The sequence below is a fragment of the Felis catus genome, chromosome X (assembly GCF_018350175.1).
Source record: "Felis catus isolate Fca126 chromosome X, F.catus_Fca126_mat1.0, whole genome shotgun sequence".
NCBI lineage: Eukaryota > Metazoa > Chordata > Mammalia > Carnivora > Felidae > Felis > Felis catus.
The window spans coordinates 36,419,100-36,445,774 of NC_058386.1; the positions used below are offsets into that span (position 1 = coordinate 36,419,100).

Genomic DNA, 26,675 nt, shown 5'->3' on the forward strand with positions numbered 1-26,675 from the left:
ATACCCGGCTTCTCACTTAAAGCCAGGGATCTACTAGTCAAGACATTTTCTTCTATTTAAGGGCCTGTGGCACTCAAGCAAGACTAGGGGTGGCTTGCTTCGGAGGGGGCTAAAGAAGGGGTTCCTCCTACGGCAGAAACCCATTTCCTCCCATTCCTCATCCACCGCAGTGGCCTGAGGGTCATCCCCACCCCAAGCCGATAACGCCTTAGCATTTCCTCCCGCAGGCCTTGACTGAGCCCAGCCACAGACAGTGCCCACTCCCTAGGAAAGCTGTTTGCAAGTCTCAGGGTCCCCTAGCTTTGGGGGAAGCATTGCACCGGAGGCCACTGGCCCTGAGCCGCTGAACGCCCCGCGGGAGGAAGCTAAGGGCTTAATGTAGCCGTTGTTCCCACGGAGGGCCGGGGACTCGGGGTCCCGGGAGGGTACGCTAGCGACGGCTCAAGTTCAGCGCTTGATTGTCTCATTGTCTCCTCACCGCGGGTGGGGGGGGGGGTGGAGCGCGAGGAGCGCGCTCGCGTCGGGAGGGTGGATCAGGAGGGGCTACTGCGTTCCTAGGCGGCGCCCCTGCTGCCTAGGCAACCGCGCAGTTAAGTGTCCCGCCACCAGCACAGGTCCCCCAGATCCCGACCACAGCTCCGGTCACCATTCCGCCCGCCTTCCTCCTCCTCCTCCTCCTCCTCCTCCCCCTTTTCCGCTTCTTCCCTCCTCCTTTGCCCCTCTTTCCCCTTAGGTCCTCTCTCCCCCCTCCTCCCCCCGCACTCCGTGCACTCAATTCAGGCCAAGGTTTGCTCCACAAAATGGCCACCGAGAGCGACACCTGCGGCCACGTGACCCGCCGTCCTCCCGGCTTCGGGCTTTTTTTCGCCTAACTCCCGATTTCAAGGAGGCCGCCCATGGAAGAACGAGGGCTGACTACTTCGGAGAAATCTCCCGACATCTCCAAGTCCAAGGACTGAGAGAGAAATGAGCGAGTGCGCAGTTGAAAGGAACAGCAAAAACTAGGGGCATAAGGAGATAAAAGGGAAAGAAGCCTAGGTTAAATCTTAAGACCTGCTAGCAGGCGCAAAAGGGGACACGACGAGTTATCGCGAGATCTCAAGAACTCAAAGACTTAGTCTAGGGTATTAGCGGAGGACAGGAGAACTGAAGCTCAGGCGAACTAGGGCAGCATTTGGCGCTCTGAGCTCCAAGGTAGGACGAAGAGCCAGGGACGGGACTGCTTACGAAATCACGCGAGGTTTGCACTAAACCAACGCGCAGTAGCTAGGCAGAAGTCACAGCAGCAGGAGGGGTTCGGGTGTGAGAGGGAGGGGCTACGTCTTACGTGCTGACGTAGCGGCCCTTCGAGTGGGTATATTAGATCGGTGGCCGCGCCGTGCGTTCCAGAGCCGCAGTTCTCCCGTGAGAGGGCCATCGCGGTGAACCAAACACACTCGCTTAGCAGCGGAAGACTCCGAGTTCTCGGTACTCTTCAGGGATGAGTCATGTGGCGGTGGAAAATGCGCTCGGGCTGGACCAGCAGGTGAGGTGCAAGGAGCCTACCGGGGTGGTTGCTGGACCTAACTTGGCTTATGGCGCAGCGCTAACTGGCACGCTTAGTTCCCATCTCCTGCATACTTCGGGCTGGCCAGTGTCAGTGATTTGGGGCTATGGAGGAACGGGGAGGTGGTAGGAATGCTGGTTATGGCTATCGCTCGGGCCGGGGCCCCGGCTTGGCCCGCGGTATTGTCCCCGGGCCGAGCACAATGGCGGCTTTTGTGTGTGCGTGCGCAGGCGGGCGGAGGGGGAGGGGGTGCGCGCGCTCTCGCGGAGACGCGCACGCGCGAACCTAGACTGGTTTGTGACCCATGGGTGGTGGGGGGGAGGTGAGTGGCGCGGCAGTGCGCGAATGGGGACCCTTTTGGCCTCGAGGGCTTTCGATTCTCTTTGCGCTCGCAGCCTGGATTCCTGTCCCAGAGACCCTGCGGCGTTCGTGTGTGTGTGTGTGCGTGTGTCCGCGCGCGGCAGCAGCGGTGTGTGTGTGCGCCCGTGTGAGCAGGAGGGACGCAGCCCTGGAATGTGGAAGGGGGCGGCGCGGGGGGTGGCCTTCTCTGGGGGTAATGGCGGCGGCCTTCTTTGTGTGGGGCTGGGTGGCTGGGCGGCGCTGCGGCCCACTAGCGGGAGAGAGCGGGTCCCGGGCCGGCGTGGGCCTGGAAAGAAGGATGGAATGGGCATCTTGTTCCTCCCGGGCTTCCTTCCGCAGGCATTTTTGCTCGAGCCCGGTTTCCGCAGGGGCCATCGCACGCTGGGTGCCGCGGCCGCTGAGGCCGCGTTTCCGGAGTGGAAAGTTTTGTGACGCAGAAGACTCGGGGAGGAGTGGGGGGAAGGGGGGGGGGAGTGGGTCTCTGCGTGCGCGGTAGCACTGGGCTCTAGATAGAGGTTGAACGCGGCGGGGAGACATCCGGGAGGTTAGAGACCTGGAGTGGCCCCTTTTCCTTACATGCTCCACATCGTGAGTGGCGCTTTAGCCGAGGGCCGCGCGTTGTTTTGGGTGGTACCACGGGTTGTATGACTGTTCCCGTGTTAGTGACGTTTGATCCAGGAATCGGCCGCAGGAAAAATACCCGGAATGTAGCTTGGGGGAAATAAACAGTTTTGTTGTTGACTTGTTGCTGCCTGTGGAGTGAGATTGTGAAATAGGTTAGAGCTCTGGGTCTGTCATCTTAACCGGAATCCCCTCTTCTAAGGGTTTGGGGGTAGATTAACGGAGGATGGGCTTCGGTGGCAGGAAGTCTGGATCCCTCTGCAGTAGAGGCACCATGCTACAGATAAGCTTTTCGGTGGGATGTTTGGAGACCTTTAAGTAAACTTCTGCTTACCCCAAACTCCAGAACAATCCTGAAACGAAGTTTAGTGACACAAATTGATAGATTTTTAACGTAGTGTGTATAATATATTTTTGCAGATTTAACGATCTGTTTCTTGTTCCTTGTCAATAAATGGAGCGTTTTTTCCTTCCATTAATGAATTGTATTAAATCCTTCAAATTGCTGATACGTCATATGTTGAATGAAGCACATAGAAAATCTGTTGTCAACAGCACAGGCTATCCCCATTTTTAACATTTTGTATATAGGTGGTGCCAATTTAAAAAGATTATAGGCAGGAATGAGTCTTATTTAAATTTGTGCTATAATTCAAAAAGTATGTAGACTCGTTAGAATTAAGCAGCAAGCAAATTGATAACAAAATTGCAACAATGTAATCCTAACAGTTTACAGTATCCTGCTTTATGGTTCATGTTGCCAAGTGTAAAATTAATAACAAAACTTACACTGTAACAAGTGCAAAAAGAGTTTTTGTTCCTCTTGTGCTTTAAAGTATCAGTCTCTTGAATAACAGAAAGCATGGCTGTGTTTTTGCTAATACAAATTATGGAAGCGAGGTGTCTAAAAGTCTTGTACTTTCTTTTTTTTTATTAAGATTTAGCATCTCCTTCCAATTTTAAGTGACTCCATTGATGATGCTTACAATTTGACAGTATCAGTTTTGAGCTTTTAACAGAAGATTTATACCACTTTTGCAAACAGGTGGCATCAGTACTGTGTGATGTCTTTTGTGGCTTTCTTAGAAGTTTTTTGACAGGTGTAGTTTTTTCCCCGGATATTGCTTGCAAGTACTTCCTGGCCACTACAGAATGTGATGAACATAGCAGGGCTTTTTGTGGAATGTTGAGGCTTTGACCTTCTAGTGTAAGGGGGTGAGTAGAAATCGAGATTAAAGACAGTGAAATGTGTCCTACTGTTTAAAAGCATTCAATGCCAGTTGTGCCATTTACGTCCAAAGTCTTCTGAGCTTAATCTCAATCTTAAAAATGGGAGAATAAATAGGTGGTACCTACTTCACAGAGGTTTTTTTTTTTTTTTTTTTTTTTTTTAAGTTTGTTTGTTTATTTTGAGAGAGAGTGTGGGAGGGGCAGAGAGGGGGAGAAAGAATCCCAAGCCAACTTGGCACTGTCAGTGCACAGTCTGATGCAGGGCTTGAACCTTGAGATCATGACCATCCAGGTGCCCCCACAGAGTTGTTCATCAGAGTGCTACCCTAATTAAAAATACTTGTGCAATACTTAGGGATAAAAGAACTAAGAAATGGTCAATTAAAATTTTGTTCTGTTTTTCAGGTGTGCTCTATAGGTTCAAAGTAATTCCAAGTAGAAAGTTGGTGGTATTAGGAGCATTTATCACATATGATGGGAGTAAAAATAAATCGTTTTCCTATTTGACATTTTAAAATAATTTTAATTTCTTGGAGCTTTTACTTTGGAAAATGTTACAGGGAAAATTCACTTTGAATTGAATCACTTAAATTTTGACCCAGTTTCTACTGGATAACACCAGCATGTTAGTGTGCTGCTTTCCATAGTATAAGCAGTTTGTGCTATTTTCTGTTTGCTTAGAATTTTACAGTCTTCAAAACGCATTCTTCATTAACATTCTTATTAAGAGTTTCACATCAGCTCCATGAAGCAGGCAGGGCAACTAGTGCTAGTCAATGCTACGGAGGACTAGTTTTCTCTTCATAATATTTCAGCACACAGGCGGCTAACCATTTAATTAACTCTGTTCTCCTAGTTTGCTGGCCTAGACCTGAACTCTTCAGATAATCAGAGTGGAGGAAGTACAGCAAGCAGTAAGTAAACCATTTTATGGATTTCTTGAATATTAGAGCTTTAATAACTTAATGTTCCATTGGACTTATTTTAAAGCTTAAGAGTTTCCCTTCCAGTTTTTACTGTGTAGAGTTACTACGTAGTCAGTGTTAAGTAAAATTATGTAGTGTACTTAGTGATCACTCTTAAAGCATTGTGGCCTTTGGGTAATAATAAAAGGGACTCATTTTCTGAGTAAAAATAATCATTAAAAAGAACTTGATACAACACAAATTACCTTTGGAAGAATTTAATTATGTCCATTATGAATCTTGAGCCCAGCTTAGAGGTAGTGGGCATGTGTTTATCCCTATTAGAGTGAATCTACCAGAATTAAATTCAATAAAAGAAACATTCTTTTTTTTTTTTTTTTTTTTTTTTAAGTTTATTTTGAGAGAGAAAAGCACAAGTGGGGGCGGGGCAGAGAGAGAGCTAGAATCAATCCCTAGCAGGCTCCTCACTGTCAGCACAGAGCCGGATATGGGGCTCAACTCCCGAGCCGGAGTTGGACGCTTAACTGACTGAGCCCCAATAAAGGGAACATTCTTGTTCATCAGCTATAGCTAACCCTTTCCTGTGAGGAACATGAGACTTACTGATAGAACAAAGCTATACCGAATCTTGAAGTGGTGGTTAGGATTTTAAATGCTGAATTGTATCATTCTCTGGGAAAGAAGTTAGATATAAAAGTTTTATTTCATTTTATTTTTTCAGAGAGTTGTTTTGTTTTGTTTGAAACTTGTTAGAGATTAGTATTAAGGTGTAGGGATTTATTATTCGGCAGTAGACCTGCTTTGGGTTCCTTCAGGATCGATCTCTTCCTATTAACTCCCACCAAAAAAAGAGGGAGGGGGCAAATGGGTACAGGCTGTAGGGTCTGAAAGCGTTTTTTCATTGTGTTACGTGGTAAAGGATGTGACCTCATTTTTAGGGAAGAAAGGCCTCTTTGGGCACAAAGTTGCTTGGTATTTTTTAGATTTGACTTTATTTGTCATGCTAAAGATCTCTTACGAGTTGATCATCCTAATAGAGATCTTTAATATTTAGTTCAACCCAAAAGTAGAAGAGACAGTTAAGCAGATTTATTAGTAATAAAGCAGGTTGACTTTCTTTTACTTGGTGGATATACATTATTTGCTTTTGCTTCTCATCCATTATCTAGGCTGTATTTCTTGCCTGCAGACTTCTGTAAGCAACAACAGTTGACTGTAGACTCTGGCAAGCCCCAAATTAAAATTCTCAGTTCCTTGAAATCATTTCCCCATCGCAACTTACCAGGTTAGAAACAAAAAAGCCTCTTAGTGGCTAATTGCAGGATTTATTACATAGCAGTTTTAGGTTGTTACAGTTATACTTTCCTTGTAAATAGTGCTGTCAATAGTGCTGACAGATCTCAAATAGTAGTAGGCCTTTAAAAAAATTGTGTTGTATTAACCACTAGTAGCAAGTTATATTTGTGGATTTCAATGATTAGGTTCCAAGTCAAATTTTTATTTACCAAACTTTTTCCCTCCTCCCCTCCCCTTTTAAAGTTCTTAAAAGGCAATAACCCATTTAAAATAGAAGTAGACTCATCCCCCTCCCCCATTTCCAAGTAAGTCAGACTGGTAGGCTAGATATTAAATTTTTTTCTAGGACCTTTTTTTACATTTTTTAAAAAAGCTTTATTTCTTTATTTAGAGAAAGTGTGAGGAGGGGAGGGGCAGAGAGAGAGAGACAATCCCAAACAGGCTCTGCACCATGAGTGCAGAGCCCCACACAAGGCTTGAACCCATGAACCATGAGATCATGACCTCAGCGGAAACCAAGAGTTGGCTACATAACCAACTGAGCCACTCAGGCGCCCCCAGGACCGTTTTTTTAATAGTGCAAATTTTGGTAAAAAGCTTTAAGTTTTGGCATTTAATTTTATATTCTCTTTTTTAGAAGGACGCTATATTCCTCCTCACTTAAGGAACAGAGAAGCTACTAAAGGTAAGTTTTTTGAGCAACTTGGTAGACCTAATTCTTGTTGTTTAGAAGTCAGAGCCTAGGGAAAAATGAGGCACTTTGGGAAGTCTGTGAACATTGTGCTCTCCTGTGCCTCTGTCAGAATTGGTTCAAATTATTAGGACTTACTCTGAAAAAACTCCTCTAAAGTCACACAGTGGAAAATTCTTTATTTCCTATGTCAGATTCCTCTGGCCAAGGGCATGGTTTTGTACAGTTTACTAGTGTTGTACTTTGTAATCTGTGTTTGTAATCATTGATATTATGATTTCAATTTGAAAAAGGTGAGTGGGTGTCCTGTGTAAACCAAACTGCACAGTAATAACCCAGTTATTTCTGTTTTGCAGAGCTGTCAAAAGAAAGATGTGTTATTGCAGATTAGGTAACAGATTATAGCATTGGGCATGCTCCCATGAAGTTGGGAGTGATTCTCTGGTTTCATCTCCTTGCCCTTAAGTGCTTCATTTGAAAAGTTTTGTCTAAAATGTATCACAATGCCTGGTCTTTTCTGGTTGTGTTTGTAATGTGATAACTAGTAGATACCTCATTATGGGACAATTGTTTGGGTGCTGTATATTCTGTAAAATAGGTGATCTGAGATTTGGAGGAAAAGTGAAGGTTTGGAAAACTATTTAAAGGTCAAGAAGAAGGAAGATAAAGAAGGCAGAATTGGAAGGGTGCAGAAGTCCACAGGAGCATGTGATTTGCTATCATTCCTCCATGTGCATATGCAGTCTATATATATTAGCTTCACTGTCCCTGGCAATACATGTATATAAAATCTGATTATAATTTCATAACTATCATATCATTTTTCTTAGTTACCTGCAGAGTTTGTCTTTATTGTCATGGGTTCTCATTCTAGTGTTCTAGCTGAAACTGGCCCCCATGTATATTTAGTGCTTTTCCCTCTTCATTGCAGTGACAGATCAAAGGGAAGGGGCAGTATCACAGACCTTTCAGAACTGAAAGGGCTGTTAGAAATCTAATTCAACTCTATTGCTTGCTGAGGTGTTGATCACCTGGCTGGCGGCTAATGGTAGACGCTTAAGGCTGAAGGAAAGTAACTTCTAAACGTTTAATCTGTTTAATTTATTCGTCTTTAAACCCTCTACCTCTTGGGCTAATTTACACCTTTCTCATTCCCTCTTACTGAATGTTTATAGTTGTACCCTAGGAATCTGTCCACACTAACAGTGTAGGGATGAAGATTTTCCTCGTATTCCTGATTCTTGTCTGTATTTCATGAGAATGGAGCATTGTACTACTTTTTACTATTGAAATTGGAAAATAATGTATTAAATCAGGTAATCTGACACCTTTAGGAATGTCTTAAATATCACCTCTGAGAAACACTGAAACAATAACTGTTTCCCAGTAAACTTGTTCATACCTATAAAACGAATGGATTTAATTGTGGTGGTCATATAACTATACCATAATCATTGTTTATAGACAAAGCTATTGACCTTTTTAGAACATTTTTAGATTGTTAAGTTGCTTGGTTTAGTGCACAGTATTTTCCAGTGGAGAAAATCTAAAAAATTCTGTGTGCCAACTATACCATAATCATTGTTTATAGACAAAGCTATTGACCTTTTTAGAACATTTTTAGATTGTTAAGTTGCTTGGTTTAGTGCACAGTATTTTCCAGTGGAGAAAATCTAAAAAATTCTGTGTGCCATTGTAAACCAGCTCTAAATCTTGGTTCTCTTCTAGTACCATGATAGGAATATTTCCATTGTCCTTTTAGTTCATAGAGATAAGATAAAATTAGTGGAGGGCTTCAAATTCAGAAACCTAGGTATTGTAAATTTCTATTTAATACAATAAAATGGGTTTGCTTTTTTTTATTCAAGGATTCTACGATAAAGACAGTTCAGGGTGGAGTTCTAGTAAAGATAAGGATGCATACAGCAGTTTTGGATCTCGTAGTGATTCAAGAGGGAAGTCTAGTTTCTTTAGTGATCGTGGAAGTGGATCAAGGGGAAGGTATGTGATTTTTATTGATCTTTTCACCTTATGTATATGAAATTTAGGAATTGGTCTTTATTTTGGTAAATACTTGTTCTTGTACTCTTACTATGAAGCATGATGCTTTTTTTCCACTTTAACAGACCCCCTATTTGGATGTGTTAATAAGCATTATATCTGTGTAATCGTATTTTCTTAGCTGTAAGAGGTCTTAGAACTAAGTTGAATTTGTTCCATAGAAATTAGAGGAGAATAAGAACATGCCCCTGGACATAATGAAATCGGGTTATTTTTGTAATTAATCTAGCTTTATTTATATTTGAAGCAGTAATTTTATTTAGTGAATGGCCTAATTTGGTTGAGATTTTTGTGGGTATTCTTTATGACAATTTTAAACACCTTATATTTTTGATTACACAAGTGGTGAACTGACCTCATGCGCCTAATAGCTGTGGTTAGTCCTGTGTGTCCTGATTTTTCGCAAACAGGCCTAAAACTAAAAACATCTTAATTCAGGTAAGGATTATTTTCTACCTTTTATCCACAGTCTGTCACACAGGTGAATTGATTGTCCTTTTAAATGTCATCCTAGTTCTAACTGGGACAATTGATATTTGGTGTGCTATTTTTCCTACCACTAAAATGTATTTGGATGAGAACTTGAAATGAAAGTACAAGTTATGTGCTGATACCAAATATTTAAGACTTGGTTCTTAATTTCAGCATGTATGAGGCCTGTGTAGGCTGTATAATTTTATAGAAATCAAGAAGGATACTTACTTTAGAAAGTAAAGCTATGTAAATGGTACATTTGTTGTGATTAATTAGAGGGCCTTATTTGTCAAATAAAAGTGAGCCGTGATGAGTCATTCAGCTTCTCTCCAGGTACGGTTCTAGAGTAGTGACAGTAATCTGATAATGGTTAAATGATTCTGATTAGTTTCTTATGCTGTTCAGGTTTGATGATCGTGGACGGAGTGACTATGACGGCATTGGCAGCCGTGGTGACAGAAGTGGCTTTGGCAAATTTGAACGTGGTGGAAATAGTCGCTGGTGTGACAAATCAGATGAAGATGATTGGTCAAAACCACTCCCACCAAGTGAACGCTTGGAACAGTAAGTTTTTGAAACGTATGTTAATTGTGATAAAGCCTCATTAGCTAATATAACAAATAAACTTAACCAATCTTGATTTCAGGGAACTCTTTTCTGGAGGAAACACTGGGATTAACTTTGAGAAATATGATGACATTCCAGTTGAGGCAACAGGCAACAACTGTCCTCCACACATTGAAAGTGTAAGTATTTTTGCTTGACTTTTTAAGAAGTGTAAATCTTCTCACAGCACATCAAAATAAGGTGGGCTTTCAAAAAGCAAATATAGATCATATCTACTTGAATAATTCTTTAGTTACATTAAAAACCTGCCTGATTGATTTGTGGAACGTTAAGTGTCACCATTACTAATAATTAGAAATAGAAAATGCGTCAAATGTAGGAGGACCCCAGACTTCTTCAGTGTAGATTAAGCCTGGAGGACTGGTTTTCTTCAAAATATAATGTAGTTTTATTTAAAGCAGCTATAAAGTACAAATCAGGTGTTAGGGTTTTTCCTCCCTGTTATTGTATTAGTGTAAAACAAAAATGGCTCCAGGATAGCATTTCTAGCAATTTAACCCCATTGAATTTCTTGACAGTTCAGTGATGTTGAGATGGGAGAAATTATTATGGGAAACATTGAGCTTACTCGTTATACTCGCCCAACTCCAGTACAAAAGCATGCTATTCCTATTATCAAAGAGAAAAGAGACTTGATGGCTTGTGCCCAAACAGGTAAGTCTACTTAATAAAAGTAAAAAGTTATAAAGAATAACTTAATTGGGATTACCCTTGTACAACTAGTACCAAAAAAAACACATGGGATATCTAAGTTTCATGGGGAAGCTTGAGTCCTAGACATAGCCTAACTGGTATATTTTGATACAGGTATGGAGTAGTTGGCTGGTATTTCTTGTCTTACAGACCTTTGGATTTTGTTATCTTTAGTGTTCTCATTAGGGCATCTTGGGGAGGCCTATAGAAAGCCCTCAGCCTGTTAACTGCTGCAACAGGGTTAGATTATTGTCATTGCAATGGTGGGAAATTAGCACTATAACAATTTTTTTTTTAAGTTTATTTATTAATTTAGAGAGGGAGAGGACACGAACAGGGGAGGGTTGGAGAGAGAGGGAGAGAGAGAATCCTAAGCAGGCTCCTCACTGTCAGTGCAGAGCTCGACTCGGGGCTCGAACTCCCAAATCGTGAGATCAGTAAGAATTGTAAGATCAGAATAGTCCGTGATCCATAGGAATGTGGCCAAGGGAAAGAAAGGTGCCTTCATGGTAAAGAAGCACTTCCCACCTTTTGGGAATGGGGATGGTTTATAGCCTCTAAATTGAGCACAAGTTTTGCTGTGTCTGTAAGTTTGACCAATTTGAAGGAGGGTGGCAACTGCCCCCCCCCATTAAAAATAAATATAATTATCTGATATCTTTGCTTCCTTATGGAAGAGTGAAAATTTCATCCTTTGTACACCAGAATATGTACAGTATGTCTGTATATATGTGTTACAAATTGAAATTGACATCATTTTTGAGGGAAAATTTCTGTTCTCTTTACAAACGCAAATAAGTTGAACACTACATTGTTATTGATCAGAGTTTGGTATACTTTCTCTGTAAGGAAGCAAAATAAACATTTTTGGTTTTTATGGGCCACGTAGTCTCTGTTTCCAATCTACTCGTTTCTGTTGTCATAGTGTGAAAGCACCTGTAGATCGTGTGTAAATTATTGGGCGTGGTTGTATTCCAATAAAGCTTTATTTACAAAGATACATAGGACCTTAGTTTGCTGACTTCTGTTACAGATGGGTCAAAGAAGTCATTTCTTGGTATTTTTAACTTAGCTGTTAGTTTTTAGAAAATTTATTGGGGTATAAAGTAAAACCACTAATTAGTAATAGGGCAGTTAAAAAACTGTCCTCTACCAATATTTATTCAAAAATAATAAGCAGTCCTTCTCTGAATATGCTTTCTCTTAAACAGGGTCTGGAAAAACTGCAGCATTTCTTTTGCCCATCTTGAGTCAGATTTATTCAGATGGTCCAGGCGAAGCTTTGAGGGCCATGAAGGTAAATATTTGTTATGTGGGACATTTATACTTTTAACTAAGTTTTATGGCCAAATTGGGGCTTGACCTCACTACCCCGAAATCAAGAGCTGTACACTGTACTGACTGAACCTGCCAGGCTCCCTGAAATGCACCATTATTGTAGAACTTTGTAGATAGCTGTTGAGAACTTTCTAAATGGCACATCTACTTATTCCAAATTATTTAATGAAAAACAGTTTTCAAGTGTAATCTGTAAACTACAGAAGGGAATTATGACGTAATGGACCTTTAAAAGAGGATGTTAAGAGTTGAACTTTTAAATTATTTTTTAGGAAAATGGAAGGTATGGGCGTCGCAAACAGTACCCAATCTCCTTGGTATTAGCACCAACCAGAGAATTGGCAGTACAGATCTATGAGGAAGCTAGAAAAGTAAGTACACATTTTAGGGATTTTTAGCTTTCTCGTTGATTCTATTGAACTGTTTTAGGACTATGAAAAAGTGTTGGCCTTGAAATTGTAAAAATTTCTTTGCTTGTAGTTTTCATACCGATCTAGAGTTCGACCTTGCGTGGTTTATGGTGGTGCTGATATTGGTCAGCAGATTCGAGACTTAGAGCGTGGATGCCACTTGTTAGTAGCTACTCCAGGACGTCTAGTAGATATGATGGAAAGAGGAAAGATTGGATTGGACTTCTGCAAGTATGTTAATTTTTAAATGCATAAAATGTAATATTTTTTAAATTACTGGCCATTCATTTTGTAGTACTTACCAGCATTGTTTAAATTTTAAGATCCAGAAGTGATTCATTTTAGCGTTCTTTTATGAGATGCTGATTGTAGTTTTAATGTTGATAAATTGGTGACCTTTTAGTAGAGGCTGAGAATGATTGGACTGGGACGGAGTCGAAAGTAGTTAGAGCTAGTTTTGCTGTGTGCTTGTGAATGATTTGTTTCGTGGCACAAGTCCTGTGCTTTGTCTCGTGTACGTGTGTTAAATCTGCAGTGTGAGGGATTTAACCATCAATGAATATATGATTGTATATAGAAAACAGCTGTACTAAAACTATCCTTTCTTCTCAAATTCTAAACTGAATATTTTTATGACAGATACTTGGTGTTAGATGAAGCTGATCGGATGTTGGATATGGGGTTTGAACCTCAGATACGTAGAATAGTTGAACAGGATACCATGCCTCCAAAGGGAGTTCGTCACACTATGATGTTTAGTGCTACTTTCCCTAAGGAAATACAGGTATTGTGTGATGCTGCAAGTTTTATTTACTGAGAAATTTGTTGGTCTCAGTAGATGATGATAATTTTTTCTTTTCAGATGCTTGCTCGTGATTTCTTGGATGAGTATATCTTTTTGGCTGTAGGAAGAGTTGGCTCTACCTCTGAGAACATCACACAGAAAGTTGTTTGGGTAGAAGAGTCTGACAAACGGTCCTTTTTGCTTGATCTTCTGAATGCAACAGGTAAAATTATGAATAATTTTAGTGTCACTCTGGCTTAGGTAATGGGAATCCATTTGGATCACCTTTATTGCTTTTCCTCCCCATTTAAAACATCCCATTAAAAGTATATTTATTTGTCTCTGTTTAGATGTTGACTAAATGTTAAGAGAACTAAGTCCCTATTAAAGACAAATATCTGGTAATTTTTCACAATTAGGCAAGGATTCGCTGACATTAGTGTTTGTGGAGACCAAAAAGGGTGCAGATTCTCTGGAGGATTTCTTGTACCATGAAGGGTATGCTTGTACCAGCATCCACGGAGACCGATCTCAGAGAGACCGAGAAGAGGCCCTTCACCAGTTCCGCTCAGGAAAAAGCCCAATTCTAGTGGCTACAGCCGTATGTATAATACAAGTGTATTTTCAAGTTGCCGCTGTTCAACTTTGGCTTCAAGTGCGCCATGTGTAACAAAAGTTATTTCCCAGGTAGCAGCAAGAGGACTGGACATTTCAAATGTGAAACATGTTATCAATTTTGACTTGCCAAGTGATATTGAGGAGTACGTACATCGCATTGGCCGTACAGGACGTGTAGGAAACCTTGGTAAGTGTTCAGTTACTTGATTGATGGTCTGGTGGTTTTTTCAGTGGGATGTAGCAAAGAGCTTTTCAGGATCTTAATTTGAGAACTCTTACTAAGGAATGCTGTTAAAATCTATCTTAGCAATAGAAGTGACTTGTGGTCTTTTCAGTGTTCTACTTACTATTCTATGTAGGAAAGTAAGACTACTGTGCTCTTATGGAAGACTTTAATTTATGTACTTTTTGGGACTGGTTTAGGCCTCGCCACCTCATTCTTTAATGAGAGGAACATAAATATTACCAAGGATTTGTTGGATCTTCTTGTTGAAGCTAAACAAGAAGTGCCATCTTGGTTAGAAAACATGGCTTACGAACACCACTACAAGGGTAGCAGTCGTGGACGGTCTAAGAGGTGAGGCATACGGGTGGCATATAAAGAATGGGGTGGGTGCTGTGTCCAAAGTTAACTTTTCAAGTACTTAGTGGAACAGGCTTTATTTTCTTCGGTTGCCTGGATCATTTGGGGAAGGGGTGTTAGAAGGGGTTGTCACAAAGTTAATGCCAGCTGTTTACGGCTACAGTCTTTAAGATCCCATTAGGGAAAACAGGGCTGGATGGGGAATCGTTTGAATCGAAAAATCAGAAATTGACCATCGGGAGGTTTTAACAAGAACTGGCTTGTCTGGTGGGATCTCCTCTTCCTTCGAACCACCAGCACATTCTGTCGTTGCAGTAGTAGATTCAGCGGAGGCTTCGGTGCCCGAGACTATCGACAAAGCAGCGGGGCCAGCAGTTCCAGCTTCAGCAGCAGCCGCGCCAGCAGCAGCCGCAGCGGAGGAGGCGGCCACGGCAGCAGCAGAGGGTTTGGTGGAGGTGATGTTCATTTTTCACCTCCTGTCTTTGGGGAGGGCTTCTTCTTGTAGTCCTCTTTTTTCAAAGCATAGTTAAAAACACTGGAGAAGTTTGGCCCAATAGATTGCTTTTCATAATTTGATGTCAAAGTACTTAAGGAGGGGAATGGTTGTATTTAACAGTGGATGACTTAATTAATTTCTCTCTTTTTCACATCTCTCATTAGGTGGCTACGGAGGCTTTTACAACAGTGATGGATACGGAGGAAATTATAACTCCCAGGGGGTTGACTGGTGGGGTAACTGAACCTGCTTTACAGTAGGTCACCCTGCCAAACAAGCTAATATGGAAACCACATGTAACTTAGCCAGACTATACCTTGTGTAGCTTCAAGAACTCGCAGTACATTACCAGCTGTGATTCTCCACTGAAATTTTTTTTTTAAGGGAGCTCAAGGTCACATGAAAAGATGAAAGGAACAATCAGCAGCCCTGTTCAGAAGGTGGTTCGAAGACTTCATTGCTGTAGTTTGGATTAACTCCCCTCCCGCCAACCCCCATCCCAAACTGCATTTATAATTTTGTGACTGAGGATCATTTGTTTGTTAATGTACTGTGCCTTTAACTTTAGACAACTTTTTATTTTGATGTCCTGTTGGCTCAGTAATGCTCAAGATATCAATTGTTTTGACAAAATAAATTTACTGAACTTGGGCTAAAATCAAACCTTGGCACACAGGTGTGATACAACTTAACAGGAATCATCGATTCATCCATAAATATTATAAGGAAAAAACTTATGCGGTAGCCTGCATTAGGGCTTTCTGATACTTGCAGATTGGGGGAAAATAAACAACAAACGTCTTGAAGCATATTAACGGAATTAGTTTCTAATGTGGCAAACTGTATTAAGTTAAAGTTCTGATTTGCTCACTCTATCCTGGATAGGTATTTAGAACCTGATAGTCTTTAAACAAGCCATTCCAGTCATGATGAGGTGATGTATGAATACATGCATACATTCAAAGCACTGTTTTCAAAGTTAATGCAAGTAAATACAGCAATTCCTCTTTCAATGTTTAGGCAGATCATTAATTATGAGCTAGCCAAATGTGGGCATATTATTACAGGGAAAGTTTAAAGGTCTGATAACTTGAAATAGGTTTTTAGGAGAATTCATCTACTTAGACTTTTTAAATGCCTGCCATAAATGAAATTGAAATGGTAGAATGGCTGACCACAGCAATGACCAGCCCTCATTGGGGCCCTGGGTGATTTTTGGTCTAATAACGCATGCTAGTGTTGATGTTTTTTGGTCAAGAGGGTATGAACAGGAAGAATTAATGCAGCAGGCTTTATTTTAAATGCCGATTCACATTACTCTGTTCAAGCTGCGTTGAGATGTTAAACTGGCTTACTATAGACTTTGTAAAAATGGCTCCAGAAGAGTAACAAACTGAAATCTTTGAGATCACACAGGTTGGAAATATGTACATAACTGCACAAGGTGTCAATTCTGCTATACAGTGCAGTTGTAGTCAGTTTTAGTTGCATAGGTTTCCATTGTATTTATAGTCTGTTTATGCTAAATCTGGCCAAAGATGAGCATTGTCCACCACTAAAATGCCTCTGCCACTCTGAATTCTGTGCTAATTTTGTGGCCAGAATGCGGTGATCAAAACGCTCAATCTTTTTACAGTGGCATAGGAAGACGGCAAAAATTTCCTAAAGTGCAATAGATTTTCAAGTGTATTGTGCCTTGTTCTAAAACTTTTATTAAGTAGGTGCACTTGACAGTATTGAGGTCATTTGTTATGGTGCTATTTCAATTAGTCTAGGTTTAGGCCCTTGTACATTTTGCCCATAACTTTTTACAAAGTACTTCTTTTATTGCACATTCAGAGAATTTTATATATATGTCTTGTGTGCGTGTCCTTAAACTTCCAATCTTATTTTGTCTCTTGGAGATTGTTGAACGCAGCTTGTCTAGGAAGGGGATGGGACTAGATTCTAAAATTTATTTGGGACCACGGGAATAATAGTTGGGAAGAAAACTATTTGCACACGACAGATTTCTAGATACTTTTTGCTGCTAGTTTTATGTAATATTTATTGAACATTTTGACAAATATTTATTTTTGTAAGCCTAAAAGTGATTCTTTGAAAGTTTAAAGAAACTTGACCAAAAGACAGTACAAAAACACTGGCACTTGAATGTTGAATGTCACCGTATGCGTGAAATTATATATTTCGGGGTAGTGTGAGCTTTTAATGTTAAGTCATATTAAACTCTTAAGTCAAATTAAGCAGACCCGGCATTGGCAGTGTAGCCATAACTTTCTGATGTTAGTAAAAACAAAATTGGCGACTTGAAATTAAATCATGCCAAGGTTTTGATACACTTGTCTTAAGATATTAATGAAACACTTCAAAACACTGATAAGAAGTGTCCAGATTCTCAGATGTTTGTTGCGTGAGTTTTGTTTAGTTGTGTGTATTTTTTTTTTTTCAGTGAATGTCTGGCACATTGCTATCCTCAAACATGTGGTTATCTTTGTTGTATTGGCATATTCAGTGACTTGTACATTCAGCGATAGCATTTGAGCAAGTTTTATCAGCAAGCAATGTTTTCAGTTAATAAGGTTTCAAAAATCACATAAGAATGGATTTAAACTTGCTGAATGTAAAGATTGAACCTCAAGTCACTGTAGCTTTAGTAATTGCTTATTGTATTAGTTTAGATGCTAGCACTGCATGTGCTGTGCATATTCTGATTTTATTAAAATAAAAAGTTGAACTGCACAGTCTCCTTTGTTGTTGTCAATTGTGGTTTATTATAGGTGAAAATAAAGTTGTGCTCTTGCCTGAAGAATTGTAAGGTGTAATTTTTTTGGTTTTGCTGTCGAGTGCTAATTTTGAGATGCCTCTTGGGAGACAGAATGATGCCATAAGGATTTGTAATAAAAGGTGAAGGTGAAAAAAAAGATTGCTGTAATGGAAATCTAGGACATCCTTACGTGGACGTATTGCATTGTATTGCAAATCAGTTTGTACTTCAAGCAACTCAATATGGGTGGGAATCTTTCGTTCTTGGAAGCACTGGATTTGAAGGACATTTAGACGGTGGAAGAATGTTGGGTAAAAGTCAAATGGACTAGTAATCTAAGTGATGGTGAATGCTAAGGGATCCAGAATATTTGGTGGTGGTGGTGGGGAGGGGGTGCCTGGCTCGCTCAGTCGGTAGAGCATGCGACTCAGGCTCAGGGTTGGGAGTTCAGGCCTCACGTAGGGAATGGAGCCTACTTTTTAAAAGTATTTGGGGTTATGATGATAGAGATGTCTGGCATGGCTACCCCCTTACCCCTTCAGTTTCTTTGCTGGCATGCATTACTGCTGCGGCAGCTGCTACCAATTAACAGACGGTATGTGAACCAGAACTGAATAGGCACTTTGTAAGCAATTAGGTTGAACCATATGAAAGGACTCCTGTTTTTGGGGTCAAACATGGTCAAATGTTGGTAGTTGGCTATGATTAAACCTAAGGAAAGTACTTGATACAGCTTTCTCGAGTCCTTTGCGGTATGATGAACAATTTTTTTCTTTTTTCTTTTTGGTATTGTAAAGAAATACTTGATTCTGGATCGGTATCATTGTTCAGAGTCATCTCAAAGTAGCAAGCCTAAATTTATAGGGCAGAATTTTGAAGCCTAATATGCCATATTAGTTTTGGAGAATGGAAAGAGGGAAGGGAAGTAGTTTAGACAAAAGTGTGGAAAGAGGGGCACCTGGGTGGCTCAGTCGGTTGACTGTCTTAGGCTCAGATCATGATCTCTCATTTCATGAGTTCAAGCCCCACATCAGGCTTGCTGCTCTAAGTGTGGGGCCCGCTTCAGATCCTCTTTCTGCCGCTCCCCCACTTGCACTCTCAAAAGTGTGGAAAGAGGTTATGTTAGGACAGCTAGATGGAAAAGCTAATGGAGTGAAATTGGATTCTAAGGATGGTTCAAAGTCCCTGATAAAAGAGGGGTGCGGGCACCTGTGTGGCTCAGTTAAGCAGTCCAGCTTTGGCTCAGGTTGTGATCTCATGGTTTGTGAGTGCCAGCCCTGCGTCGGGCTCTGTGCTGACAGCTCAGAGCCTGGGGCCTGCTTCAGATTCTGTGTCTCCCTATCTGCCTTCTCCCACTCGCACTCTCTTTCAAAAATAAACAAAAAAAAAAAAAAAAAAAAATGAACACAAGCTATCTGGGGGAACTAATTCTTAATTGAGATTATTTCTAGTCTAGCAGTATTAAGATTATAGTAGTCAGGTTTATTTGCATATTATGCTAATTTTTGTAGTTTTTTTTTTTAATTTTTGTAGTTTAAGCGATTTGTTTAAATATATACTTAAATGCTATTGTCACTCTTCGCCTCCCCCACTCATTAATGTTTGGTTTCGGTAATGGTTTGCTCTAACCATCTCTTGGCTGAATTTCAACACCACATAATTTTTTTCAAAAATGACTTCTAGGAACCATGTTTGAAAATTGTTCAGTGTCTGCTTGAACCTATATAATTGTTTTTTTTCTATGACGGGTGGCTTGTTTCCCTTGCCCCTATGCTCCTAAGTGACCTAGTTAGACCGATCACAGGCTTACTCTTTGAAGTAACTAAGATATCTGGGTGTTGACACTGGTCTTACCTGCCTTCCCACTGAAAAGCAGAAATTCCATTCACTGCATTTTAGGAATATCTCGGCTTTTTTCTCTTCTCACTGAACACGATTCCGGATATGTTGAAACCTGCTTTGCTTCGTATCTTGCCCTCATTTCAGTTGATCTATTTTTCAGCATGTTTAGTCTGTTTCTAATGTGGTTTCCTGTATAGTGACTATTCTCCATTTCTTTCCTCATTTTCGTTGTTGAGTCCCACCTCCCCCTTGGGAAAAACTTGACCGGGTTTTCTTCAGGATAATTTTGAAATAGGATTATTTTGACACCGGACACTATGTTTAATTATAGTGTGGAAGAGTAGATCATGACCTGGAAACATGTTTATTATGGGAGAAAATACCATAAAACAGATAAGCACATTAAGAGGAGGAGATATCTCAAAACAGGTGTTAAACATAGAATCACCACATGACTCAGCAATTTCACTCCTAGGAGAATTCTACCCAGGAAAAACGAAAACAAGCCGACAACGTACTATTTGCATGCGAATGTTCATAGCATTCACAATAACCCAAGAGTGGAAACCACCCAAATGCCACTCAGCTGGTGGAGGGACAAACAAAATGTGTATACATGGAATGGAATGCTGTTTGGCAATAAAAAGAAGGAAGTACTGATGCTATCTCTATCCTCTGGGGACATGACCATATCCCTAATTTCCTTTCTCCTCTTCAAAGGATCATTAGGTGGGCCTGTTAGTGCTGTGATACATGTCTGTATTCTGACTTAAGGTTTTCTGTGGATGTGTGTCCAGTTTCAGTCCTGATTTTATTGTGTTAGCAGGTAGAGTCATGGTTTATAATTTGAGGGTTCCTGTTTTCCTTGTTGCACCAAAGATGACATTTTGCCTTTTTTTTTTAATAGGCTCCATTCCCAACATGAGACTTGAACTCATGACCCTGAGATCAAGAATTGTGTGCTCTACTGACTGGGCTGGCCAGGCACCTGGACATCTAACTTTTGTTTTTAATGTTTATTTATTCTTGAGACAGAGCGTGAATAGGGGAGGGGCAGAGAGAGAGGGAGACACAGAATCTGAAACAGGCTCCAGGCTCTGAGCTGTCAGTACAGAGCCTGACGTGGGGCTCGAGCCCACGAACCATGAGATCATGACCTGAGCCAAAGTCGGACCCAGGCGCTCCCTTTTTCACTCTTAATTCTACTCCATACTCACTTAAATTTTCAACAGACCATCTCATTTACCTGACATCAGTGGATTAGTTGAATGCAGAATGGTCTCTGAACCTCCATTCCGGACCCAGTCACCTGATAGGATCTAGTGGGTTATCTGGTAGACATTTGGAGTGCCAAGGTTGATTTAGGGCTCATTGAAAAACTGTTTGGGGTCTGCTGAGTGTTGGGGAATGTAGCTATGAATTCAAACGTACTCCTTGCCCTCTTGGAACCTAGTTTTTCTTTTGTGGCTCCCCAACTTGATGTTGCAACAGAAGAATCTGGGAAATGATTCTATGGCGACTCTCCTAATAGAATCCATCCCTGGGGTTCACTCAGGAATCTGTTTTGCATTTGCTTTTGTTCCTAATTTCCCCAGGCAATTTTGATGCAGCAAGCTTAGGTACAGACTCAGCTGTTCTCTACTTTCTATCATCTGTTCCAAAACTTCCAGTTACCATGATGGTGTTTCAGGTACTTCATAGCAGAAGCATCTCTATATTCCAAATTACAATAGTTACTGCAATCAAGCTAATGATGGTCTATTAAGTTGGTCCTTTGATGTGGTACTAGTCTACCTTTGCAGCTTTTAACTTATTTCCCATACCTTATTGTAGCTGAATATGATGCTATTGTGCAGACACATCCTGCAGTCTGCCTTTGCCTTGGTTTTTGTGCACCCTGTTCCTTCTAACTAGAATTGGGGCTGAAAGTTTAATTTTATAGATAGTACTCAGAATACTGAGCTGCCATTTACAATTATTAGCAATGTAGAGAAAATAATTGCTCTAATGGGTTGAGGAAGGAGTAGGTTTCAACTGGCATGGGCAGAATGAGCTCAACTATTTGGAAAATACGTAGAAAACTAGAAGGAAATCTGCAAAAATAGTGACAGTTCTTGTTTCTGGTTGAAATGAAATGATTTTCTGCTGCTTCATAATTTCCTGTACTGAGCAAATTTTGTACAATTATATTTTCTAACAGAACATAAGTTTTTAATTGTTTTAGTCTGAGATGATTATAAATTCACAGGAAGCTGTGAAATAGTCCAGAGAGATCATGTGTACCTTTCACGCAGTTTCCCCTGTTAGTAACATCTGGCATAACTAATACATCAAAACCAGGAAATTGACATTGGTACAATCCACAGACCTCATCCAGACTTCACCAGTTTTGTGTGTGCCGTGTGTGTGTGTGTGTGTGTGTGCGTGTGCGTGTGGTTCTATGCAGTTTTACTACATGTTGATTTCTATAGCAACTTCCAAAGAACTGTTCTATCACCACAGTCTCCCTCGTGCTACCTCTTTATAGTCACACCTGCCCCCCACCCCTTCCTGCTTCTCCACCGTCACTAACCCCTGGCAACCGCTCATCTGTTTTCCATTTCTAAAATGTCATTTCAGAGTTGTTAACATAAATGGAACTGTGCAGTATGTGACCTTTTGAGATTGGCTTGTTGTCACTCAGCAGAATGTCCTTGAGAGCTGTCCAAGTTGTTGCAAATAGTTTGTTTCTTTACTGCTGAGTGGTATGGATGTTCCATAGTTTCGTTTATTCAGTCGTTGAAGGATAGTTGGCTTATTTCCAGTTTTTGACCATTACAAATCAAGGTTGCTATGAACATTCATGTACAGATTTTTGTGTGGACATAAGTTTTCATTTTTCTGGCATAAATGCAATCGTTGGATCACATGGTAAGTATATGTTTACTTTAAGAACCTGCTAACCCATTTTCCTGAGTGGCTATACCATTTTACATTCCCACCAGCGATGCACGAGAGGTCCAGTTTCTGTGCATCCTCACCAGCGTTTGGTATTGTCATATTTTTATTTTGGCTGTTCTAATTGGTGCACGGTGGCATCTCATTGTGGTCTTAATCTGCATTTCCCTATGGGCTAGTGATGTTGAACTTCTTTTCATGTACTTATATGCCATCCTTATATTCTCTTTGGTAAAATAAATGTTTGTGTCTGTGACCCCTTGTAAAATAATTGATTATTTTTTACTGCTGAGGTTTCTTTTAAGTTATTGAAGTAAAGTTGACATACAATGTTACATTAGTTTCGGGGATTTGACAATTCTGGACATTCACAGTGCTCACCACAGTAAGTGTAGTTACCCTTTGTCACCATACAAAGTGATTACAACATTACAACGGTGTTCCCTAATGCTGTTACTTTTCATCCCTATGGTTTATTTATTTTATAACTCTAAGTTTGTACCTCTTAATCCCCTTCACCTATTTCCTTCATTCCCCCCAACTCCCTCCCCTCTGGCAACCAGTAGATCTCTGTATTTAGGAGTCTGTTTCTGTTCGTTTGTTTGCTTTGTACTGCTGAGTTTTGAGAGTTTTCTATATATTCTAGGTACAAGTCCTTTATCAGATGTATGATTTGCAAATATCTTTTCCCGGTCTGTAGCTTGTCTATTTATCTTCTTTTTATTATTATTTTATTTTAATTCCAATGTAATTAACATGCAGCGTTATTTTAATGTCAGGTGTACAATATAACGATTCAACACTTGCAGCGCTCAAGGTAAGTGTACTCTTGGGATGTCTGGCTGGCTCAGTCAGAAGAACATGTGACTCTTGATCTCAGGGTCATGAGTTCGAGCCCCATGTTGGGTGCAGAAATTACTTAAAAAAAAGAAAAAAAGGTAAGTGTACTCTTAATCCCCATCACCTATTTCACCCATCCCTCTTCCCACCGCCTCCCTGTTAATCCTCATTTGGTTTGTCTTTCTTTTTTCCCCCCTTTGTTTGGTTTGCTTCTTATATTCCACATAGGAGTGAAATCATATGGTATTTGTCTTTATCTGACTGGCTTATTTGACTTAGCATAATACACTCTGGTTCCATCCATGTTGTTGCAAATGGCAAGATTTCATTCTTTTTTTATGGCTGAATAATATTCCTTTGTATATACCACTTCTTTATCCACTCATCTATTAATGGACACTCAGCTTATTTTTGTTCTTAACTGGGTCTTTTGCAGAGCAAACATTTAAATTTTTAAAAAGTTTTTATTTATTTTGATAGAGAGCATAAGGGGGGAGGAGCAGAGAGAAGGAGAGAGAATCCCAAGCAGGCTCTGTGCTGAGCCCAACGAGGGGCTTCAACTCATGAACCGTGAAATCATGACCTGAGCTGAGATCAAGAGTCAGATTCTTGGGGCACCTAGGTGGCTCAGTCAGTTGGGCATCTGACTTTGGCTCAGGTCATGATCTCACGGTTCGAGAGTTCGAACCCTGCATCGGGCTCTGTGCTGATAGCTCAGAGCCTGGAGCCTGCTTCAGATTCTGTGTCTCCTTTTCTCTCTGCCCCTCCCCCACTCTATTGCTGTCTCTCTCAAAAATAAACATTAAAAAAAACATTAAAAAAAAAGAGTCAGACTCAACTTACTGAGTCACCCAGGCACACCCATTTTTAATTTTTTAAAAACATTTTAAATTTTGGGGTGCCTGAGTGGCTCAGTTGGTTAAGCGTCCAACTTTGGTTCAGGTCATGACTCACAGCTTTTGAGTTTGAGCACCGTGTCAGGCTTTCTGCTGTCAGCACAGAGCCTGCTTTATATCCTCTGTCCCTCACTCTCTCTGCTCCTCCCCCACTTGCACTCTGTCTCTCTCTCAAAACAAAACAAAAAATTAATTAATTAATTAAAAAAAATTTTTAAGTTTGATGCAATCCAATCACCAATATTTCCTTTTGTGGATCGTGATTTTGGTGTCATGTCTAAGGATACTTCGCTTAGCCTTGGTCCTAAAGATTTTCTATTTTTCCTAATAATTTTATAATTTTACATTTAAATCTATGATCCACTTTGTGTCCGTTTTTAAGGTGTGAGGTTTAGGTTAAGGTTCCCTTTTTAATCGATGGATGTCCAGTTGCTCTAGCACCATTTGTTGAAAAGACTCTCCTTCCCTTGTTGAAATGCCTTTGCAACTTTGTCAAAACTCAGTTGACCATCCTTGTGTGGGTCTATTTTGGGTTCTCTTCTATTTCATTGATCTATGTGTCTATCCCTCCACCAATACCATACTGTTTCCATTACTTCTAGCTATATAGTAAGTCTTAAAATTTGGTAGAGTGATTCCTCCCACTTTATTCTTTTTCAAATTGGTTTTAGTTATTCTAGTTCCTTTGTCATTTCACATAAATTTTAGAATAAGCTTTTTTAAAAATTATTTGATGTTTTATTTATATTTCAGAGAGAAACAGTGCATGAGGAAAGGAGGGGTAGAGAGACAGAGACAGAATCTGAAGCAGTCTCCAGGCTCTAATCTGTCAGCACAGAGCCCAATGTGGGACCTGAACTCACGAACTGTGAGGTCATGACCTGAGCCAAAGTCAGACGCTTAACTGACTGAGCCACCCAGGTGCCCTCTTTTCTTTTCTTTCCTTTTTTTTTTTTTTTTTTTTTGAGTAATCTCTATGCCCAACGTGGGGCTTGAACTCACAACCCCGAGATCAAGAGTCACATGCTCTACTGACTGAGCCAGCCAGGCGCCCCTAGAATAAGATTTTCTTTACAAAAAATCTGGCTGGGGTTTTGATGGTAATTGTGCTGAACCTCTAGATCAATTTGAGAGAGAATCGACATCTTTACTATTTTGAGTCTAAAACATATGTATATATTTATAAATCTTTAAGTTTGTTTTTATTTTGAGAGAGACAGAGAGAGAATGTGAATGGGGGAGGGGCAGAGAGCAAGAGAGAATTCCAAGCAGGCTCCATGCTGTCAGCACAGAGCCCGATGTAGGGCTCGAACTCACAAACTGTGAGATCATGACCTGAGCTGAAATTGAATCGGACACTTAACCAACAGAGCCACCCAGGCACCCCGAGTCTAAAACATATTTTTAAGTTGTGAACTCAGAATATCCAGCCAACAGGAAAAATCATCTGCCACTTCCTACACGGAGCACTCCTATTTATTCATCCTAGGATTAAGCTCCTTGTGTGGAGCATGTCCATGGAGCAGGTGCCTCCGTGAAGGAAGGCATTTTGTGAAGGAAGTTCATGTAGGAATATATGAAGGAGCCCATCTGCTACTCATGATAGCCTAGGTATTTCACAGCAACCCTTCTGCTGAAGACAACCCTAAAAATGCATGTAAATTTAATGCAGGCATTCCCCTTCTGATCCAGTAAGCACCTTCTGGAAAGTTTCCTGTTAGGAACGGAGACAGAGGCTTCCCAAAAGTCAAGTCAGTAACGATGCAGAAAATACAATATTCAGTTAATCTCAAACTTGAAGAAACCTTACACCTTTTTAGTTTCATCTTCTTAAAACTCATCATTTTGAGAGTACTTGGGAGTCTTACTTGAATATTAATTCTCGGCATGTGTTGAACTTAATTACCATAATGTCCCAGAATTTTAATAACAAAATTTTAATGTCACTTTTCATCAGGGGAACGATGTCCTTGGATTGTACTGTGGTGACTTCCTGTAGAACTTCTTTAATTGGCATACACTCAGGCAAAGCCTTCTTTTTCACAGGAGGCACAGAAGCTACCATGTGCAATTTGCAAGTCTGTTTATTCTGTGGATTTCTTTTTCTTTTTTTTAATGTTTATTCATTTTTGAGAGCGTGTGTGCGCGAGTGGGGGAAAGGCAGAGAGAGAGTATCTGAGGCAGGCTCCGCACTGTCAGCATGGAGCTGGACGTGGGGCTCGACCCCATGAACTTCGAGATATAACCTGAGCGGAAATTAAGAGTCAGAGGCTTAACCGACTGGGCCACCCAGGCATCCCTGTTCGGTGGATTTCTAAGAGATCTACAATGCTAACAGTATTTCTTGTAATAGGACCTGGGGAATAAATTTATTTTGGGTATCAGTGTCATAAATAGGCTTTGTTTCTAAGAAACATGTTTTTCTCTTGTGAGCAACAAAAATTATACAAGTTTTCACTTCGGCCTACTCCTAGAAATGAAGTCTGTGGCATTTATTAACCATACCCCGGTTGAATCTTAGCCTACTCATTTGTCTCTTCCAACTTTTTTCATTTTCTTCCACGGGCATCTGAAACTTGCCTCCAAATTTTGGAGTGAAATAAGGTATAAATATATAAAGTGAAACATATTTTTTTGTCTGT

At 40.6% G+C, this 26,675-nt stretch overlaps 1 protein-coding gene across 3 annotated transcripts; it reads left to right on the forward strand.

The window, feature by feature from the left end:
- Positions 1–859: 859 nt before the first annotated feature.
- On the forward strand, positions 860–17,493 carry DDX3X (DEAD-box helicase 3 X-linked). Of its 3 annotated transcripts, none has more exons than XM_004000412.6 (17): positions 860–1,525; positions 4,614–4,671; positions 6,617–6,664; positions 8,539–8,671; positions 9,611–9,769; positions 9,852–9,951; positions 10,351–10,486; positions 11,737–11,822; positions 12,136–12,234; positions 12,344–12,504; positions 12,913–13,057; positions 13,136–13,280; positions 13,477–13,658; positions 13,745–13,862; positions 14,099–14,252; positions 14,574–14,713; positions 14,919–17,493. In XM_004000412.6, exons 1-17 carry the CDS (start codon positions 1,481–1,483, stop codon positions 14,996–14,998), a joined length of 1,989 nt encoding a protein of 662 aa, XP_004000461.1. In that variant the 5' UTR covers positions 860–1,480; the 3' UTR covers positions 14,999–17,493. The 3 variants fall into 3 exon arrangements, with proteins under 3 accessions (XP_004000461.1, XP_023104574.1, XP_023104575.1); XM_023248806.2 differs by having other exon boundaries at positions 1,365–1,525; positions 14,556–14,713; XM_023248807.2 differs by having other exon boundaries at positions 1,366–1,525; positions 14,577–14,713.
- The last annotated feature ends 9,182 nt before the right edge of the window (positions 17,494–26,675 follow it).